The 25,556-nt window shown below is 55.3% G+C and overlaps 1 protein-coding gene across 1 annotated transcript in view; it reads right to left on the reverse strand.

Annotated features, from left to right (window-relative positions):
• SHANK2 (SH3 and multiple ankyrin repeat domains 2) overlaps window positions 1-25,556 on the reverse strand; it is a gene marked incomplete at both ends in the record, with an annotated part of 444,067 nt that overhangs the window by 323,799 nt on the left and 94,712 nt on the right. Inside the window, one exon of the mRNA XM_080711505.1 lies at window positions 8,144-8,210. Within this exon, the coding sequence (XP_080567631.1) occupies window positions 8,144-8,210 (67 nt within the window). The remainder of the gene's footprint in view (window positions 1-8,143; window positions 8,211-25,556) is intronic.

Consider the following 25,556-nt stretch of genomic DNA (forward strand, 5'->3'; position numbering starts at 1 on the left):
ACAAAAATAACAAAGACCGTGAAAAATAGGTGATCCCGGTCCACGGCTTATCAGCTTGCAACATACTTAATGTTGGCATGACTGTTTCGGACGCGGGCTGCCCAGCTTCGCGCCAGCCTCGGTCTTTGGGACCGCCGTCCTATAGAAGTCATCCTAAATGCTCCCTGGCCGACGCTGGTCCGCCCGGCTCGGCTCATCTGCTCGGCGCCGGCTAAACGCTAGCTGACAACAAGCAGGGATTAGCTTTGGGGTTCACGGTCACTCGCAAACCGCCACTTCGTCCGGCCGATAAAATAACCCCATGGAGATCACGTTTAATTTTTTAAAGAGGAAAGAGGCTAAGAAAAAGCAGCACGGGGTCAGACAGGATTGGCACGCTGGCCGGCTGCTTCCGAGTGCAGTGCGGCAGGGGACTCGCTCTCTTTGAAAGTGCTGGAGTCGTAGCACACGGCATTCCGGCTCCATTTCTGGATTCTACAGACCTCCGAGTGCCCATTAATCACTCCGCTCTAGACACACGCATGCAAAGCCACAGCCAAGCCTCCCGCGTGCGCAGCTCGCCCCGGTGTGCGCTTCCGGGGCTGCGGGAACAAAGGAGCTGGGCTGCCCCGGCTCTCGGCTCCTTTAAAGGGGCTTCATAGAGAGAGCGACCTCCTGGATGAGCCGGGCGGGGAGGTCAGGAGGACGACGACTGTTTTAGTTTACTCACTTTGAGGCTTCGATGTTGACCCCTCCTGCGCCCGTCTTGGGGTCCTTCCTCCGCACCTCGATGCCCACGTGCGCCCTGGTGTGGGGGACATGGGTGGAGGCGGGGGTCTTACCTCCGTTTCCTGCATGCTTCCACTCTCCAAAACACTGCCCTGGCCTCATTCAACCTCTGAGACATGGGACTCTGCTCCCGAGATTCAAGTTTGGTTCCAACATGAAGAATGATGGATGGCCTCTAGTTTAGAGGCGGGGTCTCTGCTTTTCCCCGTCCTAAGCAGTGGTAGAGCTTCCGAGTCAAGCCGTGCTAAAGACCACCGCACTGAGATGCGGCCCCATCCCGCCCCTGTGGGCCACTCCCCCTACCACAATTTCTGAGGTTGGTAATGATGCAGGGAGAACAGACTACGGTCCTCTGGGGGTCACCTGACCCCCCAAGGTGGCCTTGACCGCAAAGATCACAGAGGTATCTGGGAAGGTCATTGGAAGGGCACTGGCAGAGACAAGAGAGCCATCGACGCCTGGGCGGAAAGGCAACGTGGCCACCCGCCACCCACAGTCAGGGCCCAGGAATCCCTGGTGTGAGGTGAGCAGCCCCGCGCCCAACAACTCACCAAGGGCCTCCCCGCCCCGGACACTGGCCACACGCTAGAGAGATGCCGGACCCACTCCACCCAGCAGTGATCACCTACGTACTCCTGCCCCGACACTCAAGACGGCAACGTTGACCGAGGCCCGACCACACACAGACACGGCGGGCAATGGGCCCGACTACACACAGACATGGCGGGCAATGGGCCCGACTACACACAGACACGGCGGGCAATGGGCCCTACTACACACAGACACGGCGGGCAATGGGCCCTACTACACACAGACACGGCGGGCAATGGGGGGGCAGGCAGACAGATACCCCCACCCCAGAGGAGGTAACAACCTAGAAAGACAAACACCCCCAAAGCAACATGAGTCCCCATGGGGGTCGATGGTGACCCCGAAGAAATGTGTCCAAGGTCTAATCCCTGAACCCCGGAACTGTGATCCCACTTAGAAATAAGGTCTTTGTAGATGTAATTACTTTAAGGATCTCAGATGAGACTGTCTTGGGTTTAGAGTGGACCCTGGATCTAAAGACTGATGTCCTTATTAGAGAGAAGGGTAGGGAAGGGAGATGGAGCACACACAGAGAGGGTGATGTCAGGATGCAGGCAGAGTCGGAGCTGTGCTCCTCCGACCCGGGCCCCGGCACCTCCTGGAGTGGGAGGGAGTGAGCAGGTCCCCCCTGAGACCCCAGGATGGCCCCGCCTGCAGACACCTTGACGTTGGACTCTGGCCTTCGGAACCACAGGAGAATAAATGCTGGATGTTTTAGGCCACCCTTTGATGGCCATCTGTTATAGGTTTCTGGGAAACCGGCGCACGGCCATCTTTGCATTTAGCCTCACGGGAGACTCAGATGTGTGAGGGTGCCTGGTGGGTCCTGGGCAAAGGTCCAGCTGGAGTTCAGATGCCCAGCATTGGAAGCTCTGGAGAGACCAGGGATGGTGATTCCGGAGGCCCGAGACCTACGGAGTCAGAGGCTGGAGGTGGCCCTCTGCAGCTCCCAGGGGACCCAGGCACGCCCCAAACCTGACATGTGCTCCTGGGTGCTGGGGAGCTTGGGAGGGCGCACCTGGACACATCAAGAACAGAGCCGGAAGCTGGGCGAGGCAGCACACGCTTGTCATCCCAGTACTTGGGAGGCTGAGACAGGAGGATGGCAGGTTCACGGCCAGCCTCAGCTACTTAGTGAGACCTTCCGAAACTTAGCGAGATGTTTCAAAATAAAAAATAAAATAAGGCTGGGGGTATAGCTCTGAGGTAGAATGCCTCTGGGTTCAATCCTCAGAACTGCAAAAAATACAAAAACTAAACAAGGCAAAAAAACAGATGGGCCTGGAAGATGGAGCCTGGTTCCTGGACAAGCCTTGTTCCATCTAGTCCTGCAGAAGACTCCATGGGGCTGGGGATGGAGAGGCAGTGGACAAGGAGCCCAGGACACGGGGCAGGCGTGGGGCACGGCGGTCTCAGGGGCAAAGTGCGCAGAGTCTTTTTCCTTACCCACCCCACCCCCACCCCACCTCCGGTTAAACAGCAGCAGGTGAACAGCAGGTGTCAGCACGGAGGGCTAGGAAGTGTCTACAGTCCTTTCTTTCTTTCCTTTTTTTTTTTTTGGTGGTCCTGGGGTTCCTGGAGCCCTTCTACTTCTGGGCTACACTCCCAGACCTATTTTATACTTTTTTAATTTTTGGAAACAGGGTCTCTTAAGCCAGCGAGGCTGGCTTCGAACCTGCGCAATCCTCCTGTCTCCGCCTCCCAAGCGCGGGGATTACAAGTGTGTGCCACCGCGCCCGGCAGTCTACTGTACTTTCTAGCACCACCTCCCAGGGCCTGGGGGTGGGAGCAGAAGGGACTCCACGTGCTGTGCTCACCACCCCCAAAGAGATCGATGTGTCAGAATCCCCAAATCAACTCAGGTGTGTCCCAGGAGGAGATAGCAAATGAGGTGATATCCCAACAGGAGGTGTCCGTGAAGGGGTATCTGGGAGGAGGTGGTCAATGAAGGGCTTTCCTGGGAGGAGGTGGTCAACTCAGGGCTGTCCTGGGAGGAGGTGGTCAATGAAGGGGTATCTCTGTAGGAGGTGGTCAACTGAGTGCTGACCCGGTAGGAGGTAGTCAACTTAGTCTGTCCTGGGAGGAGGTGGTCAACTCAAGGCTGTCCTGGGAGCAGGTGGTCAACTCAGGGCTGTCCTGGGAAGGTGGAGGCTGCGTGTGGCTGAGCCAGTGAGGCCTGGTACTCTCAGGTACCAGCACCCAGCTCCCTGGGCCTGGTCGCCATACATCAAAGGAGACAGGATGTCCTGAGCAGCAGGAAGCAGGCTGCTGTGCCTGGAGCTGGGGCTCCCCTCCAGGCGAGGGCACGTGGCCCTGCCTGGGATCGGAGCACACCTCTGAGGCCCGCAGTCCAACACCCTGTCGTGGCCCCAAGGTGACTCCACAGCCCTCCATCCCTCTCACCCACAGAGCAGGTGCCGCTCCACCCCCAACCCGCTCACCCTGACCTCACAGAGCTCTCTGAGAAGGAGCCTGCCAAGGACCGTGGACATTCCACAGTGGGTGGGAAAACCGGGGAAGCCCTTTCTCCTTGCAATGGTGAACTTGAATGCAAAGTGCAAGGGGAACCCAGGACCTGCAGAGGAGAGGGCCGACTGCGGTTCAGAGGCTCCTGGCCCTGGGTGAGGACGGGAGGCAGTGCCAGTCCCCTGGTTCCAGCTAAAATGCGATTTCTCACCGGGCATGGTGGCACACACTTATAATCCCAGCATTCGGGAGGCTGAGACACAAGAATCATAGTTCTTAGATAGCCTCAGCTACTTAGTGAAGCCCTCTGCAACTCAATGAGACGCTGTTTCAAAAATAAAGGATAAAAAAAAAATGGGGCCGGGGTATAGTTCAGCGGTAGAATGCCCCTGGGTTCCATCCCCAGTACCGCAAAATAAGATAAATAAAAAATAAAATGTGATTTCTCTCCTGGATGCAAGATAGGCACTCATCCACTCCAGGTGAGACCGCTGGGGGCTGCTGCAGAGATGCCCTTGGACGCCAGCGTCCCCGAGCTGGGGCTGGACCTCAGGCCTGGACCCCATCAGTTCTCAAGGGCCTCTCTGAGAGGTCAGGGACCAGGGGCTGGGGGCTGCTAATGCTGGCCCAGAGCCTGGACAGGAAAAGGGGACGGAGACCCCTTAGCTGCTGTGTGTGGGCTCCCGTCAGGGGTCTGCAGCAGAGTCCTCATCTCTCTGCCACCCTGTCCAGCCTGGGTCCCTGGGCCAGCCCCTGTGAGGCTGCCAGCCCACTCCAAGCCCGCGTTCTTCCAAGTGATGGGGGATTTTGCCAGCCTCATGGTAGGCAACTGGGCCTGGCAGGGGGCCGGCGGGCTCTCGCGTTGAGGGCCAGTTGGAGACCCGGCTTGCCCACTGACTCCCTGCAGGTTTGGGAAAGCCAAGGATATGGATGTTGCGGTGCCCTCCTCGCCGCCGTGGCGCTCTCGGTTCCAGGCACCGGTACTGCTCACCCCACCAGTGCCTGCAGGGTTTTCTGGGCCCTGGTAAACAGGGGGTGCTTTTCACCCCATAAGTGCCTGCAGGGGTTTTCTGGGCCCTGGACAGCGGCTCGCGTGAAGGGTGGGCACATGGCAGCTTTGCCCCAGCGTGGCTGCACCAGGCACACTCTCCGCCTCCTGGAGGACCCAGTTCCAGCTGCTCTCGGAAGGGCTGGCTGGGATGTGTGGACTGACCTCCCCGGGGCCCCCACCTAAAGCCACCCGCCAGCCCTCCCCCACCGAAAGCTCTGCTCCAGGGAAGCCCAACCTCCCCCAGGCCCGGGTTCTTCCTCGCAAAGACAGAGACGACCGCTCTGGGCATAAAGACATGAATGAACGCGATTTGTACGTGAAACGCCGGGCCGGTAGCACGTAGTAAGCGCCAGCTGTTTTCATGGCGGGGGTTCATTCAGCTGAGGCAGGCAGCGCTCTCAAACAACACTGCAGACCCACATGGAGCAGTGCGCCAGCAGGTCCCGTCCTAGAGGCTGAGTTAACACAGCGTCGGGCCGGACCTTATACAGACTCGGGTGCTTTGGTCAAGCAGCGCAGAGCGAGGTCTGGGGTTGCAGGGGACCCCAGCCTCGACACCCTTCACCCCCCAAAGATTTGCAATAAATATAAGACACGGTTTGCCAGTTCACAGTCACGGATACCTAGCCAGCTCTGATGAAAGAGGGTCTTTTTTTTGCAACCTCTCTGGAGACGCAGAAGGGACTGTTGGAAGCGCAGACTTCGCAAAGTAGCCTTTCTCTCTGGGGCCCTGGGAAAGCCCGTGAAGCTGTAATGACAGGCTCCCTGTCAGCTCCTTGGAGAACCAGCTGCACGCCATCCTGCAGCCCTGGGAGGTTCACAAAGGGACCCCCAGGGGCAGAGCACAGGCCTCAACCCAATACCAGGTGCTGCGGAGGCCATGGGCTTTAGGGTGGGGGCAGGGGCCTCCTCTCAGCAGGTGATGCTGTTTATAATCTGAGTAACTGATCAGAAGGGGCGAGTGGTAATTAAAACAGATTTCAGCACGGAATGGCCTCACTTCTATAATAACAATAATAATAAAGGTTTCCGTGTGTAATGAGGTGTTTGCATCGCAGACAGGAAAGCTAATTATATCTCAAAATTGAAGTGACAGCCGTTTACCTCCCTAAGCTGGGTTCTAAAATCAATTCAGGGCTTCAAGGGACAGGACACAGCTGCTCAGGCTCTGAGCGGGAGAGTGTAGTGGCTGGTCCTTCTCTCTGTCTGAGGAGGGAGGGACCGGCAGGGCAGGCGCAGGCCGTGGTGAGCCCCTGTCCAGCTCTCGGAGCGGGTGAGGGCAGTGGGGTTAAGAGCTGCCTCTGCCAGGCCTCAGTCAAGGCCAGCAGTTTAACAATAACAAGGGCAGCCCAGAGCTTGTTACCACTGCAGACAGCTCCGAGATCCTCGCTCGTGGGACTCTGCGTCCAGGGGTGCCAAGAAGACGTGGGGCCCGCTCTCGCTCCGTGACCTCCAGCCCTGACATCCTTCACAGCAGCTGGAGTTCTTGTTCTTCTACCCCGAGCCAAGCCCAACCCGCGTGGCTCTCACTAGCACGGGGGGCTGGGAGAGTCTCCGGCATTACGAGAGAATGGGGTTCATTTTCTGAATCGCTTTGTGGCCGCTAACCCGTCTCTCTAATGTGCGCACAGAGGCGCTGACGCAGCCCTGGCGGAGGCCGGGAGCTCAGAGCAATTAACTGCTTTCCATCGGCTCACGGGCGGGATGAGCAGCAGCTCGGCACAGCCTCGGGAGTCCCCAAAGCTCAGTGTGGGGCACGGGATGGTGCAAGCCAAGCATCCGCCGGGCCCCGTGTCATCTCCCCGCCCTGTGCACAGTGGGTACCAGCCACAATCGACATGGGAAAGACTCCACAGCCAAACACAGTTTTGCTCACCCCAACACCCAAAGCGGGGCGAAGGGCACAGGCAGCGAGAGGCAGACCCGCGGGTACTTCTTCAAGCCAGGCCCCCCCAGCCCCCGAAGGCTCACCACTGTCAGTGCCAGCCCAGCAGGGCTGCTCCCCGCTGCAGGTCCTGTGGAAGCCCAGGGCTGGAGGCCGCAGGCCCGCGGGCTCGTCCAAGTTGCACGACTGTGCCCAGCCAACGGCGGGGCGATGGGAGCCGGGAGGGACCCCGGAGATGGCCCTCCTGGTTGGCACAAGGGGCACTAGAGAGGGGAATGGGCATCAACACCAGTGCCAGGGGACAGCAGAGGCAATGGGGGGGGGAGCAGGACCCTCTGGCTCGCTTCCCCGCCTTTGGGCTACGAGGCAGTGTGGGTGTGATGGGACTTCCAATGAACACGTCTAAACCAGCTGCCAATTAACCTGGCTCGCCTGAGGAGCAAGTGCCCAGTGGCCTCACCGCTGGACACTTTGCAAGGTCCCCTGCCCCCTTCTCTCTCTCTCTCTCTCTCTCTTTTTTTTTATTCGGTACTGAGGATGGAAGCCAGGGGCATTTTACCTCTGAGCTGCACCCCCAGGCCCTATTTTTATTTTTTATTTTGAAACAGGGTCTGAGTTTTAAAAGGCCTTAGTAGCTGAGGCTGTCTGCAAACCCAGGTCCTCCTGTCTCGGCCTCCCAAAATGCTGGGATTACAAGCGTGCGCCACCACGCCCGGCCTTCTTTTAGTCTTTTAAAAGAAAACTCAGGCAGGACTGGAGGCCATGGTCCCAGGGAGGGACACTCCGCCACAGGATCCTGCGTCCCCAAGTCTGGTGTTTCGCTTAGATTTTTGTTTTAATACTTAAAATTTTTTAGAGCAGTTTTAGGCTCGTGGCAAAACCGAGAGGAAGGGCAGAGCTGTCCTCCCAGCCCCCTCCACAGGATCAACGTCGCCACCAGAGTAGTGAGTTGTACCCAGTGAAGCTTTGGGCCGTCTCAGTGCATGGTTCACACTACGGTTTGCTCTTGGGGTCCTGTGTTCTATGGGTCTGGACAAATGTATAATGTTATGTATTTCATTTGCATCGATATCTGGGAAAATCAGAGGCAAGAAGCAAGCAGGGAATCCTAGGTGAGCTCCCGGGTGGAGGACACACGTATTTCTCCTCTTCCCAGCCTCCCTCAGCAGCGATGCTCGTGTGGGGAGAGGTCTGGGGTCTTCCTGGCCCCCTCCCTGCACCAAGCAAGCACAGAACTAGAGAGAAGGGAATGGCACCCACTGGCTCTCTGGCCAGGTTTGCTAACTGTGGGCTCTGAACCGATCTCTGGAGGTTCTAAAAGACTGACGAGAGTCTCCTTGGCCAGACGGAACCCTCCGCGGCTTTTCACGGCGCCTACTCACCGACATCTGTCTCCTTGTGGTTCTTGATGTATTCCGCCAGCTCAAAGTTGCCCGCTATGATTGCCACCTGCAAAGCACAATCACAGGAAACCAAGTGTCAGCGGCAGGCGGGCTTTCTCGTGCCTCGTGCCAAGGAACCTTTCAGAGTCCTACGATGGCCTCTCACGCACATCGCCCCCACCGCAGCCCCTGGCCGCGTGGTCACGATCGAGGTCTCACTGCACTGGGACCCCGGGCACTCACGCTTCGTGCAGCAGTGGAGAACTCGGCACGGCCAGGGAGGGACAGCCATCACCGGGTCCTGCATCCCTGGAAGGTTTGGGGGTGCTCAAACACCCAGGAACCCTGCCTTTCTGATTAGATCCAAGCATCAGAGATGACCCCTATGGGAAACGGTCCCAACACTGCCTTGCAGACCCCACAGGATGCTGGACGTGCGGAAAAGCCAGGTGGGTGAGGCCACCTGCCCTGGGGTGAGGCGGAGCCTCAGAGGCCACGTGGGCAAGGCTCGTGGTGCCCCCAGGGGGAAGCTGGGCTCACGTCGGCACGTGTGCACCCACATGTGAACCAGGCGCAGGGACAGACATCTATAGCAAGTAGAGGTCAGGTGATACAGTGTCCCGTCCTGAGAGCTGAGACGGGCTTCCTGGGAACAGCTGCAGCCTCTGGTCCTGCCTGAGTTTCTGCCCTGCAGATCCAGCCCCGAGTCGCATGAGCCCACAAAAGACTCCCCACTTTATACCCACACCACACAGCTGCTCCTTGACGTATGACGGGTCTCCCCTCCAATGAACACATCGCAGGTGGAAAATATCGTAAATCAAAAGTGCATTTAATACCGCTGACCTGCCAATCATCACAGCCCCTCTGCTCAGGGGACTGACGGCAGAGCATCAGCGGTGTACGTCATGACCGTGCGGCCACGCTGGACGCTGCAGCTCACGACCAGTGCCCAGCTCTGCAGACATCACACTGCACACGGCCAGCCCAGGACGGGACGGACATTCAAAGCTTAAGGTACGGTTAGTACTGAATCATATCACTTCCCCGCCAGCATAAAGCTGAACTACTCCAAGGCAAGAGGATCTCTGCCACTTGAGCACACAGGAGAGCGTCCCGTTGGTCTCTCTGGAGACCACTGATGAACACAGAAGTCAGCACGAGGAGTGCCGTGCTGTTGTAACAAGCATCTCAAACCGCGGAAATGGCTTCGGAACACGATACTGAATACAGGCTGGAAGAATTTTGAGGTGTGTGCTGGAAATGTGAATTTTAAAGTCCTTCTGGTGTCAGGCGTGGTGGTGCACGCTTGTAATCCCCGCGCCTGGGAGGCTGACACAGGAGGATCGCACAGGTTCGAGGCCAGCCTCAGCTACTTAGTGAGGCTCTCAGCAACTTAGTGAGACCCTGTTTCCAAATAAAGTATAAAATAGGTCTGGGAGTATAGCACAGAGGTAGAAAGCCCCTGGGTTCCACCTCCAGTACCACCAAAATAAAATAATAAAAAAAAAAATTCCTTCTGGTAAGATCTCAGCTGTAGATGAGGAACACGTAATTGGAAACTGGGGGAGGGGGGTCCTTGTTATCAGGCGGCAAGGAACCTGGCTGAACCGTGCTCAGCACCCCGTGGAAGGCAGACCTTGGGAGTGATGACACCGGCTATTTAGCTGAGGGGATTTTTAAGCCACATGTCACAGGAGCAGCTGCTTCTGCCTCAATGAGAGAAGGTGCAAAACCAGAGAGAGATGGAGAAGGGGTGCTTAAGACGAGCTTGATGACGTGAAAAACTCCCAGTCTGTCCACATGGCAGAAGGGAGAAAGCTTGCCGTCCATGTTGCAGAAAGGCCCAAAGGCCCGCCCCAGTGCCGCTCCACGGAAACCCCGGAGCCCAGGCAGCGAGAACGGAAGGGGCGGAGACGGGCAAAGTGAAGGCAGGCCGGCGGACCTCTTGGGTTTGCAGGACGGAATGGCCACGCTGTTCAGCTGTGAGCGCTACGGTTTGGGGAAACTGTCCCCGGGGACCCCTGTTAGGGTCCCGGACACAATTTCCCTCAAACCACAACAAAACACAAAAACAGAAAAAACAGAAAAACCGCGGGTTCTTGTCCTGAGCTAAGGATAGGTATGCAGTCGCCTGGACTCTTGCTGAAAATTTAAAGAAGTTTATTAAAAAGCTAGAAATACAGAAGATGGTTGGGGGGGGGGGTTCGAGTGAATGCCCCACCAAAGATACAACACGTGGACCAGACATTTTATATCCATGACCTCTGTCTTGTGTACGTAATTCTGACCGTAAGTTTCCTTCCCTGGCAAGGTGTCTCCTTTCACGAAGACCCCTCCTCCCATCCTAGCTAGATTATCCAATTACTATGGAAACCTGTCTTTAGAATGAGAATGAGGAGGTCCTAGTTCCCCTCTCCTATAGGCTTGCTAATTACCTTTAGCTAGGTTAATTTAAGTTTCAGTAGCTGTTTGCTTCCTGACTGATACCGAAACCAAGTCTTTCTTTCCCCCAGGTCTGCCTCCATTTTGACATAATTATTTTTGAAATACATCTATTAATAATCAGAGCTTTCTCAAATCTTCCTAGGCCATTCCCAATACTGGTACAGTGAGCATATGCTATTCCTCAAAAGGAGGGAAAATAGCCACGTGGGCAGTTCAGAGATAGTGAGGCCACCCCGGAGCCTGTGGGCAGAACTTCTGGTTTTGCTGGGGGACAGGCTGCCGAGTCCTGGAGGCAGGACCCAGAGCCGCGGGCACGGAGCTGCAGCCCCCAGCTCTGAGCCTAAGAGGACTATCCGTGTGTCTTGGGGTCCTGTGGAGTTTGCCTTGCCAGGCTTGGGGCTGCTTGGAGCCCAGCATCCCTTTCTTCTTGACCAACTCTCCCTTGAGATGGGAATGCCTATCCGGTACCAGTGCCACTGTGCTATTTTGGCAGCAGTAACAGGTTTGGTTTTAGAGGTTCATGGTCAGGAAGATTTTGCCTCAGGACCATTGCGGATGCTGACAGTACCCTTCCAAGTGACCCAGGCTGAGGCCAACGTGTGGAGGACCAAGACAGATGGGACCTGGTGCCCAGGGCCCTGGGGAGCACTAGCTAGGGAGGGGCCACACCTTTTCCTCCAACAGGAGCCCCCAGCGGGGCAGGGAAAGATGTCATCTGTGGCTTCCCATGGAGCCTTGCTGTGGGGCAGCCATGTCAAGGGACCAAGTCCTGGGGATCAACGGCTCCCGCTTCCCAGGACCCACCAGCTGGGGAAGAAAGGAGAGTTTTCGTCTGTTTTTATAACTCAGAAATTGACAAGTGTGTTCTCTTTGGCACCTCAAATGCTTACACTTAGCATTAATTTAGTCTCGCTCTTCCAAGTCTGATGTGTCAGTCACAGCCCACTAAGAGCTGGGATCTCGGAACGATGATCAGACCCAGGGTTGTAAAGTGTCACCGCCGAGCACACGTGGCCTCACGGGAGGGAGTGGCGGAGACCATGCCGGGGGCGAGGAGAAGGGCCCCAGAGCCGCCACCCACACCTGGCCGAGTCTGCGAGCCTCGGCGTGGACCTCTGATGTCCACCCCACAGGGTGTCCACAGCATGGCAAGGCTACTTCACAGGGCTGCCACACGTCCGTGCTCCAGCGTGGCCCAGGAGCACACAGGAAGGGCATGCACAGGCCCTGTTGGAGCCCGCACTCTGCCAAGCCCCCATCCTCCATACACCCCCAAATGTAGCACCTGGAGGCCCATTCCAGAAGCAGCACCCCACATTCCCAGCGCCGCCCCTCTCGGCTGGGGCTTATTCCTATCTTCTTGGCCAGATCTGCCTGAGGTCCCACTGTCCTGCCCCAGCCTGTGACGGGTTCATCCCTCCCTGGCTCAGTGCCTCCCACCATCCCAGGAGCAAATGACCCAACAGGTAGGCAGCCAGGATAATTGAGGCACCCCCATTGCGGGTGGCAAAGGGCCGTGCTGTCTGCCCAGGGGCCTGCTGTGTTTGGTGGTGCCCGGGCAGGTTCTGGGTGCACGAGTGCAGCAGCTGGAGGTGTCTGCTCGGGCTTCACAGAGGCGTGAGCAGCCCTGCGGTCCACACTGCTACCTGCCTGCCGTCCTTCCTGGCGTTCTGCGTACCTGTCCCGTGTCCGGCTCTGAGCTACACACTACAGCCAGATGCAAAGCCCAGCGCTGCGCCCGGTGCCCACCCAGGTCCTCAACTCCCGCAGGTGGAGGCCACACTGTGATCTTGGACTTCCAGCTCTAGAACTGAGAGAAATTATTCCACGGTGTTCTGTTACAGGAGCTCCTACAGACCAAGACGCCGTCCATCTGTCCCACCTGTCACCTGAGTGATACGGGCAGCCTCTCCTCCTGCCGGGGCTACGGGGGAGAGACATGTGAAGACCTCTGCAGCAAAGACGCCACCAAGAAGATGCGGCCTCCAGACGTAACTCTGGGTCCGCTGGCTCCTGGAGGCGGGCGATTAGCACCCTGAAGCCCTGCCCTTGTGCGTGACCTGCTCTGACACAGAGCTAGACGCAGGGCAGGGACAGAAGCTGCCCTGACCGCTCAGTCTCCTGGGACCCGTGGCCAATGAGGAACCCACCGGTGCCCCGAGCACAGCCCCCTGTTGCCCAAGCAAAGGCACCTCGCAATCATGTGCGTTCCGCACAGGCAGCTCTGAAAGCCCCACGCCTCCTCGCCATAACGGGATGACCTTCGCTGCAGAGGAGCTCGGAGCGTCCCCTCTTCTGTTTCCCTTCTGGATGACACAGCACCATGTATTCCAGACGCCCGTGTCCACTCTAGAAGCAACTGGCACTTGGAGACCTGGGAGCCTGGGGCGGGCGTTTTGCTTATGAGCAACCTCCCAGCGTGGTGGTGGGGGAGGCCCAGAGCCTGGCTCACAGAGGTCAAAGTTGCTGATCTCCACAGACACACTCCAAGAGAGGCCGTGCCTGTCTATAGGCTAAAGCCCCGTGTCCACAGAGGCTGCCCGTGACCAAGAAGATGGCCCTGCAGGTTCCAAAGACAACAGCTCCCTGCGGCTTTGTGGAAATCCCATGGGGTCGGTCCAGCGGCCTCTGCAATGTTCATGACCTGGAGGCCCTGGGCTTGCTCCTGGACCCCACACCAACCAAGAAAGGCTGCCTAGATACAGGCCACACTGGTCAGGGAGGAGAGTGACCCCAACACCACTAGGAAGTGATGTCTTAGAGCGTCCAGGGCCCGGTGCTAGCCAGAGGAAGCAGCCAGGGCTCTGGAGGCCATGCCAGGCCCCTGGGTTGAATGAGATCCCAGCGCATCATGCAAAGATGTTCCCAGGCCCCTCATTTGCAGGTAACCAGAGATGGGAATGAAATACCCCAGTCCCATAGAGAGCCGGGCAGGCCCAGCCCCCACTCCACCCCGGCTCCTTCCATCAGCAGACTTCAGTGGTCAGAGCTGTGGAGGAGCCAGGGAACTCACAGGGATCCCTCCAGCATCGACACCACAAACAGCTCACTCCCCAAGCCCCGTTCACCTCGAGTCTCCTCCGCTGGGGGTGATGGTGCAGGCGTGATTCTTCTGTGACTGTCACTGAGAATTAGAAGCTAACATGGAAACAATATTAGCAAGTGGAATTCAAAGATTTATGTAGAGAGATGCTGTCGCTGCCAGGTGGGTTTGTTTCAGGGATAAAAAAAGAATTCATCAATACAGTTCATCTCATTAAACAGAAAAAAGGAAGGCCGTATACAGTCATCTCTGACAGTCGCGGCATCTGATATTGATTTTGGTAAATGTTTGAGCAAATGTGTCAGATATAACCGTATAGATTTCACAATAAAACTTAACAGATGAGGAGTAAAACTTAATAGGGAGGAATCAGATGAACGCAGTCAGCTACTGCATCAATTAAAAATATAGATGCCCCCTGTATCCGAGGCTTCTGTATCTGTGGATTCAATCGGCTGCAGTTAAAAAAAATACGTCAACGGAACATGTACTGATGTTTTTCCGCTCATCATTATCTCCAAAATAACTGTTGCAGTATAACAATTATCTGCATAACATGACATTGTTAAGTATTATGGTTGTCATGGTAAGATACAGACTGTCCCCCTGAAGAGCACAGGGATTAACGTTCAGGGCTGAAGCAACCAAGTCAAGGTGCTTGGAAACTCCTCAGTAGATAGAGCCTTTGTGGTGGGCTGACGGGGTGGTGACCTGCGGGTGGAGGGGCTGTGGCCCTAGGCATGCACGCTTGCCTCTGGCCTCTCTTGCCAGCTCTCTCCCTATCTCCGCTTCCCGCGCCATGCCCCGAGCTCCGTAGACCTGGCCTGGCATGGACTGAAGCTTGAAATCTCCAAAGGCTGTGAGCAAATAAGCTACCTTCCTCTAAGCTGCGTGGTCAGTTGTTTTGGATTCCATCGGTGAGAATACCAACCGAGTCACCAGTTACCTAGAGACGACTTGCAGGAGGCAGGATGCGAGTAGGTTCTCTGAAGATACGGCACCACGTTATGTGGGCGCCCGCTTGACTCCAGGAGTACTGGGACGGTCCCCTGTGGGTACCGCGGGGTGACTGTGCACTGCTTCATAAAGAACACCCCAAACTGAGTGGTGCTGTATTCCGACGACTGCCACTCGGGGTGTGCCACGTGACTGCTTTGGGTGCCAGGTGGGCAGGGCTGGCAGGTGCGGGCTCTCTGTGGGCTCACGGTTCAGTTTACACCTCCTCCCATTCTCCAGCAGACCAGACTGGCTTCTTGATACTCTTGACTTCCCGGCACGTTCCGGGGTCCACAGCACAGGACCAGATCTCGGCGGATTCTGCTGATGGAGGGCCATCACTTTTCATTGAATACATCCAGACCCCATCTGTGTGACGAACTCAACACAGGGAGGTCCACGGGGATCAATGGGTGTTTCTGGGCCACCCTGCCCTTTTGCACCTGCGACTGGGTGGAAACCTCAAAGGTCACACGGTAGCCTGGGGTCCGACCTGGGCTCTCAGCAGCATGTGAGGCTGTCTGGTTAACACAGCTTCAAAACAGGCACGGGAACTAGGGAGGGGGTTCTGGATCCACTCCTAGTCACTCTGATTACAGGGGCGTCATCTCAGTCGCCCAGAAGTTGGCACTGGGTGATTTTTGTGTGTGTGTGTGTGGGGGGGTACTGGGGATGGAACCCAGGGACATTTGACCTCTAAGCTACACCCTCAGCCCGACTTTTTATTCTTTATTTTGAAACAGGGTCTCACTGAGTTGCAGAGGGCCTCCCTAAGTAGCTGAGGCTGTCTGTGAACCGCGATCCTCCGGTCTCAGCCTCCCGAATGCTGGGATGACAAGCGTGCGCCACCCGCCCGGCTATGGGTGATAATAAACTATCTTCAGGATTTAGAAGCTTCTGAGTGAACCAACAGAGAAGTCAAACAATGAGCCTCCTGGTCTACTTTCAGCCAAAATGTAGAAATACCCACCAGGTGGACATTTCTCCAGCACCGTGCGTGGGGCTGCCTCCCCCCCACCCAAAGCATCACCCAGTTCTCTGCATGGAGCATATTAATGGCAGTCACAGGGGACCATGCCATGAAGACATCAGGAAGAGGCATGAGGGTTCGGCAGACACATGAGAGACGGTGAGCGAGGATCTCACAGTGGCCAAAGGCTTTCTACCATTTCCCAAGTGGATTTGCCAATAAAATATGAGTTTCTTTCGAAACAGCAACAACTTTGAAGCACACCCTCTGCTCCCAGGGATCTTGTTGGAAAGCCAACGAGTGTATGATACTGGTAGAGGGGACATTCTTCGAGAGAGTGGCTTGGGTGGTCCCTGGCTTTCCAGAGGTGTGACCACGGGCAGTAAGATGCTCTTATCCTCCAGGTCCCCCCGGCCCACGGGGTAGAAGGGCAAGGCCTCTGTGTGGCGAGAAGCTGAGACTCTGGGGTACAGGTGTGTCTAGACTCGGCCTGGCACGCTGCAGCAGCGAGGGGTGTGTGACTCGTTGTCATGGTAACTACGGACCAGCCCGGTACCTAGGTACAGCGGCTGACCGCATCCCCATGGCGCGCAGGAAGCAGAGCTGCGTGACCCTTGGTTTACAAAAGAGGAGGCAGCCCCGCGAGCCCAGGTGAGTGAGATTTCGCGGTACCTAAGGGTAGACTGCAAACATCGGACTCCGAAGCCAGGGACAGGCTGGCGCTATACACCATCACACCTCGCCTCTGGGGCTCTAACTACAAAAAGTCGCGTAGGGCCTCAGGCTCGGTGGCCCCCCTGCTTACAAGGAGGCGGGACGGACTCCAATTAGATTCAGAAACAGAAACTAAGTACCATTTTCAGAGGACAGTGACCAAGGGAAAAGGGGATAGCTGAGGAGCCAGGCGTGGTGGCGCACGCCTATAATCCCAGGACCTGGGAGGCCGAGACGGGAGGACCGCAGGTTTGCAGCCAGCCTCAGCAACTTAGTGCGGCCCTCCGCAACTCAGGGAGACCCTGTTTCAAAACAAAACAACAACAAAAAAATAGGGCTAGTGGTGTAGCTTGGAGGTTCCATCCCCAGGGCCATGGATACATAATTTAAATAAAATAAAATAAAATAAAATAAAAAGATAGCTGAGACCAGGGTCCATGTGAAGGAGTTTTCTGGGGCCGCTCTGACAAAGCCTTCCGGCTGGTGGCTTCCTCAGCAAACATCTATTGTCCCACATCCTGGGGGCCCGGAGTCCGGGGTGGAGGGGCCCCAGGCTGGTACCTCCTAAGGCCTCTCCTTGTCTCACAGATGACAACTTCTCCCTCTGTCCCCAAAGGGCCGTCTTCCATGGTTCTGTGTCCTGCAATCCTTATAAGCAAAAGCTGGATTGAGCCGGGCATGGTGGCGCACGCTTGTAATCCCAGCATTCAGGAGGCTGAGACAGGAGGATCCGTGTTTGTAGCCATCCTCGGCTACTTAGCGAGGCCCTCTGCAACTCAGTGAGACCCTGTTTCAAAACAAAGAATAAAAATTCAGGCTGGGGTGCAGCTCGGAGGTAGAATGCCCCTGGGTTCTACCCCCAGTACCAAAAAAAAAAAAAAAGTTGGATTTTGGAGGAGCACCCTAGGGACCACATTTTAATTTAATCGCCTCGTGAAAGGCCCCGTCTCCAAATGCAGCCCCCTTATGAGGGCTGGGGGCCAGGGCTTCACGTACGGACTTACGGGGACACGGTTCACTACATAACTGGCTCAGCACAAGAGTAGAGACTCTGCCTGTCTCGTGGACACTTGAGGGTGTCAAGTAAACGCCCAACTAAAGCTTCTGTGACCCTTTACATGGAGGCTGGAGAATCCCGCCTGCCTTCTCGGGGAACTTGGGGTGAAAGGGACACCGCACAGGCTACCAGACGCACGGGCAGCAGAGACAGACACCGCTCCCAAGGCCTTATTCAGAAAACGTCACTCAAAGAGTTGGAGTCAGAGCGCAACGAGACCAATATGGCGCCCAGCCACCACTCGCGCGCCGATCGCTGTGGCATGTGGATCTGCGTCCGTGCGTGCATGCACACGTGCGTGCTTTCTGCTAAGCCGCTGCAAGGCTTCCCTCTCTAAAACTCAGCACCCATGGGGAGGAAGGCGTCCTCCCCCACGGGCCGTCGTGCTCAGAACGCCAGTAGGACTCACTCCATACGCCGTCTCTGCAAATGCTCTCTTCCATAATCTTCTCTGTGGTTTTTTTTATTTTTTATTTTTTGGTGGTACTGGGGTTCCTGGAAGCCCTTCTACCTCCGGGCTACACTCCCAGACCTATTTTATATTTTTGAAACAGGGTCTCCTAAGCCAGCGCGCGCAGCTGGCTTCGAACCTGCGCGATCCTCCTGTCTCTGCCTCCCAAACGCGGGGATTACAAGCGTGCGCCACCACGCCCGGCATTTCTCTGTGGTTTTAATTGGGGTGAAAATACACTCAGTGCAGTTGCTTTAGTACAGAGCGCGCTCAGGTCTAGGGCCACACACCCCTGGTCTCACTGTGGCTCCTGTCAAGAGCGTGAACTTTCCGAAGCCCATGTGTGGCCCAGGTCCCCGCCGGCCACTCCTCCTCCCTCCAGCAACAATGACCTGACCCCGCTAACCACAAATCCGTGCTGAACATGGCGTACTTAGAATCACACGCTACGTGTTCCAGTGTGGAGGTCCTTTTGCTCGGCTTCTGGGTTGCAATGGGCTTTGGAGTTTCTCTTCAGTGTGGAACAGTCCGCTGTGAGGATGTATCTAGATGACCCACACCACGTCTCCCCGGACTTTGGGGCTGCTTCCCATTTCTGGCTTTGATGGTCAACTGCTTTGAGTGTTCTTGTCCAAGGACTTTTCTCTGTTCTGTCTCCTCTGGACGGCTCCCTGGGCACGGTGTGGCTGGGCAGCCCAGTGGTTTAAGTCATACCTGCATGGAGATGCCTTCTTCCCATGGGGGGTTTGCAAAGTGGCGGCCTTACTCTCATCTTTCTTATTCTTGGGGACACGATCCAGACCCCTGGCGAGGCCTAAAGTCTTAGACAGTATTGAGCCCAATATATATGCGGAGACAGTTCACGTTTTTGCTTACTGGAAGTAGGCTACGGTTTCTCTTTGGCACATCTGAATTGTCAGCTTTGGGCCATTATTAAGTACGATAGGGTCACTTTTTTTTTATGGTACTGGGGTTCCTGGAAGCCCTTCTACCTTTGGGCTACACTCCCAGACCTATTTTATATATTTTTTAAAATTTGGAAACAGGGTCTCTTAAGCCAGCACAGCTGGCTTCAAACCTGCATGATCCTCCTGCCTCTGCCTCCCAAGCGCAGGGATTACGAGCGTGCGCCACCACGCCCGGCAAGGGTCACTTTAACATAATGGACAGTGCGACGTCTCGACAGTGGCTCTGATGACCTAGACAGCTCCTGAGCGACTAACGGGCAGGCGACGTATACAGCGTGGACACACTGGACAGAAGGATAATTCAGGTTCTAGGCAGAACAACCCATAACTTAAAACATATAACCTGTTTATTTGTGGAATTTTCCACTTATTACTTTAAAATTGCAGATGAGGGAGTGGCAACTACTGTCCTTGCCGGTTTATGTCCGCATTTTAGTCTATTCAGTGATTTGAGGCAAATGTAACGGGTTAAAGTATGTAAACTAGATTGTGCTCATGTAGTAACATACAACTATGTAAAAAATGGTGAACTAGTTGATGGGGTTTTTATCAGCTTCTATAAGGAGCAAAATAAACAACTCCATCAAAGTCACCGTTGTGTGTCACACTGGGGAATGATTTCTGAAATGCAAAGCCAGGTTGTCTTATCCACAGAGCCAAGCTTGCGTGCGGAAGCGTCTTGTCACGCTGCTCTCAGGGAACGTTCTAGGGGCGCCCAAGTCAGGCTCTGGGTTCAGTGCATTTTCTGCCTCTGCCCCCGTTTTCTTTTCCTCCAGCAAAGAAGAGAAAAAAGAATCAAAACCCACCCTCCTGGCCCCCTTCTTCTCCTCCCACCCTCTGCCTGGGTCTCACCACATCCATGTGTTTATAAATAAATTCAGACTAGGGCATGTCCTTTAGAGAGAAAGGCATCGCACTTATAATTAGTCCCGGTGCTCGAGAAGAAACTCATTGCATAGAGAGCTCGGGCCTCCCTCCTTCCCCTCACTCATCCTAAATTGCAGGCCCCGTTACCGGACGGAACTCGGCCCACCGAGGCTACATGCAAATCCCAGGGGCCCTCGGCTGCCCAAATCGTGGGATACTCGTGAATTGGATTCCGTGCCATTAAATAACAGAAAATTGCATTTTGATACCTCTAGGGATTAAAAAAAAGTCAAATGACTTTTTCTTTGTTAGGAAATATCTGGGGGCAGTGACCTAACGTCCTTGTGACTGGTGCGTAAAGCTCAGGAGGAAGAAGAAAATGGAGGAAGGAGAGGGAGGGGACCGGGGGTCGTTTTCTTAAAGCGGGTTTCCAAGGTCCTTGTCTAAGAGTCCTTTTTTATTCACATCCTTGCCAGCGTTTTTTTATATTTTGTCTTTTTGATCACAGCCATTCTAACTAGGGCAGGACGGCATCTCATTGTAGTATTTTTTTTTTTTCCAGTACTGGGGATGAGACCCAGGGGCCTTCTACCTCTGAGCCACATCCTCAGCCCTACTTTTTATTCTTTATTTTGAAGCAGGGTCTCACTAAGTTGCAGAGGGCCTCACTAAGTGGCCGAGGCTGGCCGCGAACCTGCGATCCTCCGGTCTCGGCCTCCCGAGTGCTGGGACTACAAGCGTGCGCCACCGCGCTGGGCCTCACTGTAGTTTGGATCTGATTTCCCTGATGACTAATGATGGCATCGTGGATCGACTAATGACTTTTTCATATTTATCCAGAGGAAATGAAATTGGCTTGCCAAAGAGATAGCTGCCCACCCATGTTTCTGGAAGCACTATTCAAATATCCAAATATGCAGTCAGCCAAGGTACCAACAACAGATGAATGATAAGGAAATTATTCTGAATGTACATACACAGTGGAGTATTACTCAGCCACGAACAATGGAATCCTGCTGTCTGGGGCAAAACGAATGGAACTGGAGGATGCTATGTTAACTGAAACAAGCCAGTCATAGAAAGACAAGTTCAGCCTTTCCCCCTCACACGTGGAAGCTAAAACAGCTGACCCAAAAGTAGAAACTGATTATTAGGGATTGGAATGTGTATAGAAGTGTGTGTGTGTGTGTGTGTGTGTGTGTGTGTGTGTGTGTGTGTTCGGGGGTCAGCTTTAGATTTGATTGGCATCTACCTTATGCATGCCTGGAACTGTCATGTAATTTAGCAAGCACAAAAACTAAGAAGTATCAATCAACATTTTTAAAGATCTTTGTAAATAACTTAGACCCTCTCACAAGATAGGCCAAGAATTCAAAGTTTCCCCCTTGGGATCTGGGCCTAAAGGAGGTGATTCCGGGGTTGGACGCCGGCTGAACAACCTGCCCAGATTTGCATGGAGTACTACGGGGGGCACCCTCTGTGGGAAGGAATCCACGGATGCTGGGACTCGGGGCTCCACGTCTGTGGTCCAGCAGAGCAGCTCTTCCTGTTACCACCCAGAAAGGCCACTCCGTCTCCGCAACGTGACTCTCTAATCGTCCAGCGCCGCTCAGCGCGCCTCTGTAGGGAAAGCGGCGTCTAGTCAGGTGCTGTCTCTGTTCAGTGGTGTTTCTACCTGGGGCTGAGCTGTCGGAGGCAAACGGGCAAGATTCACAGCTATTCCATGCCGGGCTGGGGGTGTAGCGAGGGGTAGTATGCCCCTGGGTTTGTTCCATCCCCAGTACCACAAAAAAAAGGAGTTGATTTTATATTTGGTGGTACTGGGGTTCCTGGAAACCCTTCTACCTCCGAGCTACACTCCCAGACACCTATTTTTTATATTTTTATTTGGAAGGCTGGCTTCGAACCTGCGCGATCCTCCTGTCTCTGCCTCCCAGGCGCGGGGATGACAAGCGTGCGCCACCACGCCCGGCTTTATTCTTTATTTTGAAACCGGGTCTCACTAAGTTGCCGAGGGCCTCACTAAGTAGCTGAGGCTGGCCGCGAACCGCGATCCTCCAGTCTCAGCCTCCCAAGTGCTGGGATGACAAGCGTGCGCCACCACGCCCGGCCTTTGCGGGGACCGCCGGGCATTGCTTGCTTGAACCCATCTGTCCCGGGCCCGAGAGCGACGATCACAACGCTGATGTTGTCTTTTACATACAGCACCTGGTCTCAGGGGCACTGAGCTGCCACCGGGAATCTCATCTCGAGCGTGCGGGGCGGGCACGTGGCAGCAGACCGTGTGTGCCCCCGGACTGCCTTGGCAACTACATCCTGGCGCCTAAGGCTGTAATTCCTTCGGTTATGATTCACGGTGCCATCTGTGGACAAATGAGAGACGATAATCCGAGAATAGCCACTGGCCCAGCAGAGAGTTACAGCATCGCTGCGCTGTGAGCCAGGGGCGGGGACGGGCGCCACGCTGGGAGGTGACCCATGGCCACTCTCAAACGGGACCCGGACGACCCACTCAGAGGGTGCTGGCCCGGCTCGGGGATAGCACGGCCACGGCGTCCTGTCCTCCAGCCCGAGGGCAGCAGGGGGCAGCCAGAGTCAGGAAAGAGTTAAAGGCAACAGGCCCTGGAAGAAGGCTGAGGAAGCACAGATCACCAGAAGCGGGCCAGGATTGGTGGAGGGGCTGGAGGGGCGGGGCCATGCAAATGAGGCTCCGCTCCTGCCTGACAAACAGATTCATGGGCCCCTTGTAAAATCAAGGTCATGCTTCAACACTGCCAGACTATTCGACCAAGGACACTCAAACATCAAACACCCTTCTTTCATCATGTACACTCCAAGAGGTGTTCTGCCTCCCCCGGTTCCAGGAGGCATGAGGGTCAGCCTGCGCTGTTCCCACCTCGCCACCAATCAGCATAAGGGCCAGGTGTGGGTGCCTGGGAGGCCTCTAGACTGTCGGCAGACAGGGGGTGGAGAGGGCCAAGGTGGAGCCAGACCCTCTCCCAGAGGTCTGCCCAGAGCCACCTTAAACCGGCTAATGCACCTGCCCTCCCAGGGATCCCAGGTGTGTGTGTGTGTGTGTGTGTGTGTGTGTGTGTGTGTGTGTGTGTGTGTTGGGGGCAGTAAATGACCTTGGCTGGCCTCCGTTCTGGGGATGGGGTGGGCAGATCAGGTTCTAGGTAAACTGAGCCCCTGTAACATGTCACGATGGGTTGGATAAAGGGGCTGATCTGGGAAAGTTCAGGGGCTCAGGAACTTAGAAGGCACAGAAGAGAAACCAGGACAGAGCAGCCCCATCCCCCACGCCTTCGCCGCCGACCATCACGTGGTCACACTGGGGACAGAGGCAGGGAAAGCTCTTGGCACCTCCGGACTGCAAAGCTGGCAGGGACCAGACACCCTAAATCCTGGACACACACACACACACACACACACACACACACACACACACACACACGCCCTGCCACCTTTCACGTGGCGAGCAGAGCAAGCCTCAGAGATTATTTCCAGAACTCTAATGGAGCGTGATTCACTGGGAAGGGATGCTGATATGATTTCCCACCTGTATCCCTTCGGCGGCACCAAGGACCCTGCCCTCTGCACCACTGGCGCAGGGTTCAGCAACCCTGTACCCGAGAGAGGCTCTCCTTGGAGAGGCCAGCAGCTGGGGAAAGAGAAGCCATGGCCACCTGGATCCCAAGAAGGGACGGAGGCCCGCAGGACCCGTGCCCTGCTGCGTCTCCTCCGCCTCCGTGAGCGGACACCTGCCTCCTCGCCACCCGGGGCCCGGGCACTCGGCATGCTGCGCTGTCCTTGCGGTGCTTTGCTTAATTTTTATAGTGGAAAACAGAAAAATAAGGTGACAAGAGAGAAAGCTGCCAGGAAAAGCCACCTCGTGGGGACTGACTCACAGGGAGAGGGCAGGTCAGCTCGCAGCCATCCCCGCTCCCGCTAGGTGATCGCTTCAAGCCAACCCACACTTGAAGCAGCGTTACTGGGAGGACCCGACCCAGCAAGGGTGCAGGATTGTTACAGAACAGGCATCCTACCCGTCTGCAACAGGAGGGGGCTCAGCAGAAAGCAGCTCATCTCCAGGGCAGGCAGGCAGGACCCTCCAGCCACCCCCTGGGGCAGAGAGGCCCCTGGCGTCTGGGAGCAGGGGCTCCCAGGTAAGCATACACGGCTTCCTTCTCCCGTGTGAGGCCGACTGGTGCCAGTTGCTTTGATCCGACTGTTCCTGGGAGCAAAGGTCACCACCCACCCTTGGGTAGTTAGTTACAGAGCCCACCTCCCTCACGGGGCACTTTGCCAATGAAGTGAAATGACGCATACAGAATAATTAGCAGTCCTGCCAGATATGCAAGCACACAATAATTGGGAACTCCACTATCAATTATTAATTTCCAAAGGCATTCTCTATTTAAAAAACAGAAAGATAGGTTTTATTTTCTTTTTCTTTTTTCTTTTTCTTTTCTTTTTTTTTTTTTTTTGGTGGTACTGGGGTTTCTGGAAGCCCTTCTACCTCCGGGCTACACTCCCAGACCTATTTTATATTTTTGAAACAGGGTCTCTTAAGCCAGCGCAGCTGGCTACGAACCTGCGCGATCCTCCTGTCTCCGCCTCCCAAGCGCGGGGATTACAAGCGTGCGCCACCACGCCCGGCATCAGAAAGATAGGTTTTTAAAAATATATTATTGCTGGGTGTGATGGTGGCACATTCTAATTCCCGGTACTTAGGAGGCTGAGACAGGAGAATCACAGGTTTGAGGTCAGCCTCAGCAACTTAGTGAGACCCTGTTTCAAGTAAAATAATAAAATAGGGCTGAGGGTGTGTCTTAGAGGAGGCGCATGCCCGGGTTCAATCCCCAGTACCTAAACAAACAAAGTCCCAAACCAAGTAAAAAAATCTACTACCTAAGGCAAAGGCAAAGAACGCAATAGAAAGGAGAGGAGAAGGCTGGACTCCTATGTACATAACTTGTTTTATAGGCTCAGGTTTACGATTTGGATATGGGACGTTCCCTGAAGAGCTCATGCACTGATGTCTGGAGGTGACACAGCGGAATCATGAGGGCTCCGATCTCGTCAGTGGATGAACCCATCGCAGTGCAGTGGACTCACTGGTTGGTCACCTAGGCTGGAGGGCGGGGCTGCTGCAGAGGGGTCGCCGGGCGTGTGTCCCCGAACCCTCTTCAGCAGCTCGCTCTCTCTGCTCCCCACACCAGGCCCTCAGCTCCGCAGACCCCACCTGGCCCAACGTGGGCCGAGCCCCTGAAATCTCCAGAACTGCGAGCAAATAAATCCCTTTCCTTGGAGGTGTGCTCTCAGGTTGTTTGGGTCACGGTAGTAAGAGTGTTCACTGAGACATTCAATTCTAAGATAAAGCGAATGTTTCACATACTTACCAGCCAAATTTTAAAACTTCAAAAGCAACCACTCACAATCAAAACCAAAATTAAACGAAGGCATCACGGCGCGTGTGTAGCTGCTGGCATAAACAAACAGAAAAGTGATTGCAGGAAAGATGCCTTTCGAACGGGGTAATTTAATTCCCCGTCCCTAAGGGCACCTAGCCGAATGACAAAACCCAAGCGCACCCGGGAGTCCGCGGCGTCGCGGACCGTGGCAGCGCTGTGTTACTGTTGGAGGATTCTGAGTGCGGGAGAGTGAGCCGGCAGGAGAGAGGCTGCTCCCTAAAGGTTGAGGTGTGCAGCGTGGCCGGAATGAGGCACACACAAACTGTCACGGAAGGTGAGTAATAACTGTGTCCTGAGTTACGTGTGGAACTCGGCCATGGTGTAAAGGCGTGCCCAAGGGCCCAGTGTTGGAAACAGCATCACCAGACAACCGTGTTGGGAGGCAGGGCCTAACCAGACCTGGCAGGAACAGGTTAATGTAATTA

Source organism: Muscardinus avellanarius (assembly GCF_963383645.1).
Source record: "Muscardinus avellanarius genome assembly, chromosome: 1".
NCBI classification, from domain to species: Eukaryota; Metazoa; Chordata; class Mammalia; order Rodentia; family Gliridae; genus Muscardinus; species Muscardinus avellanarius.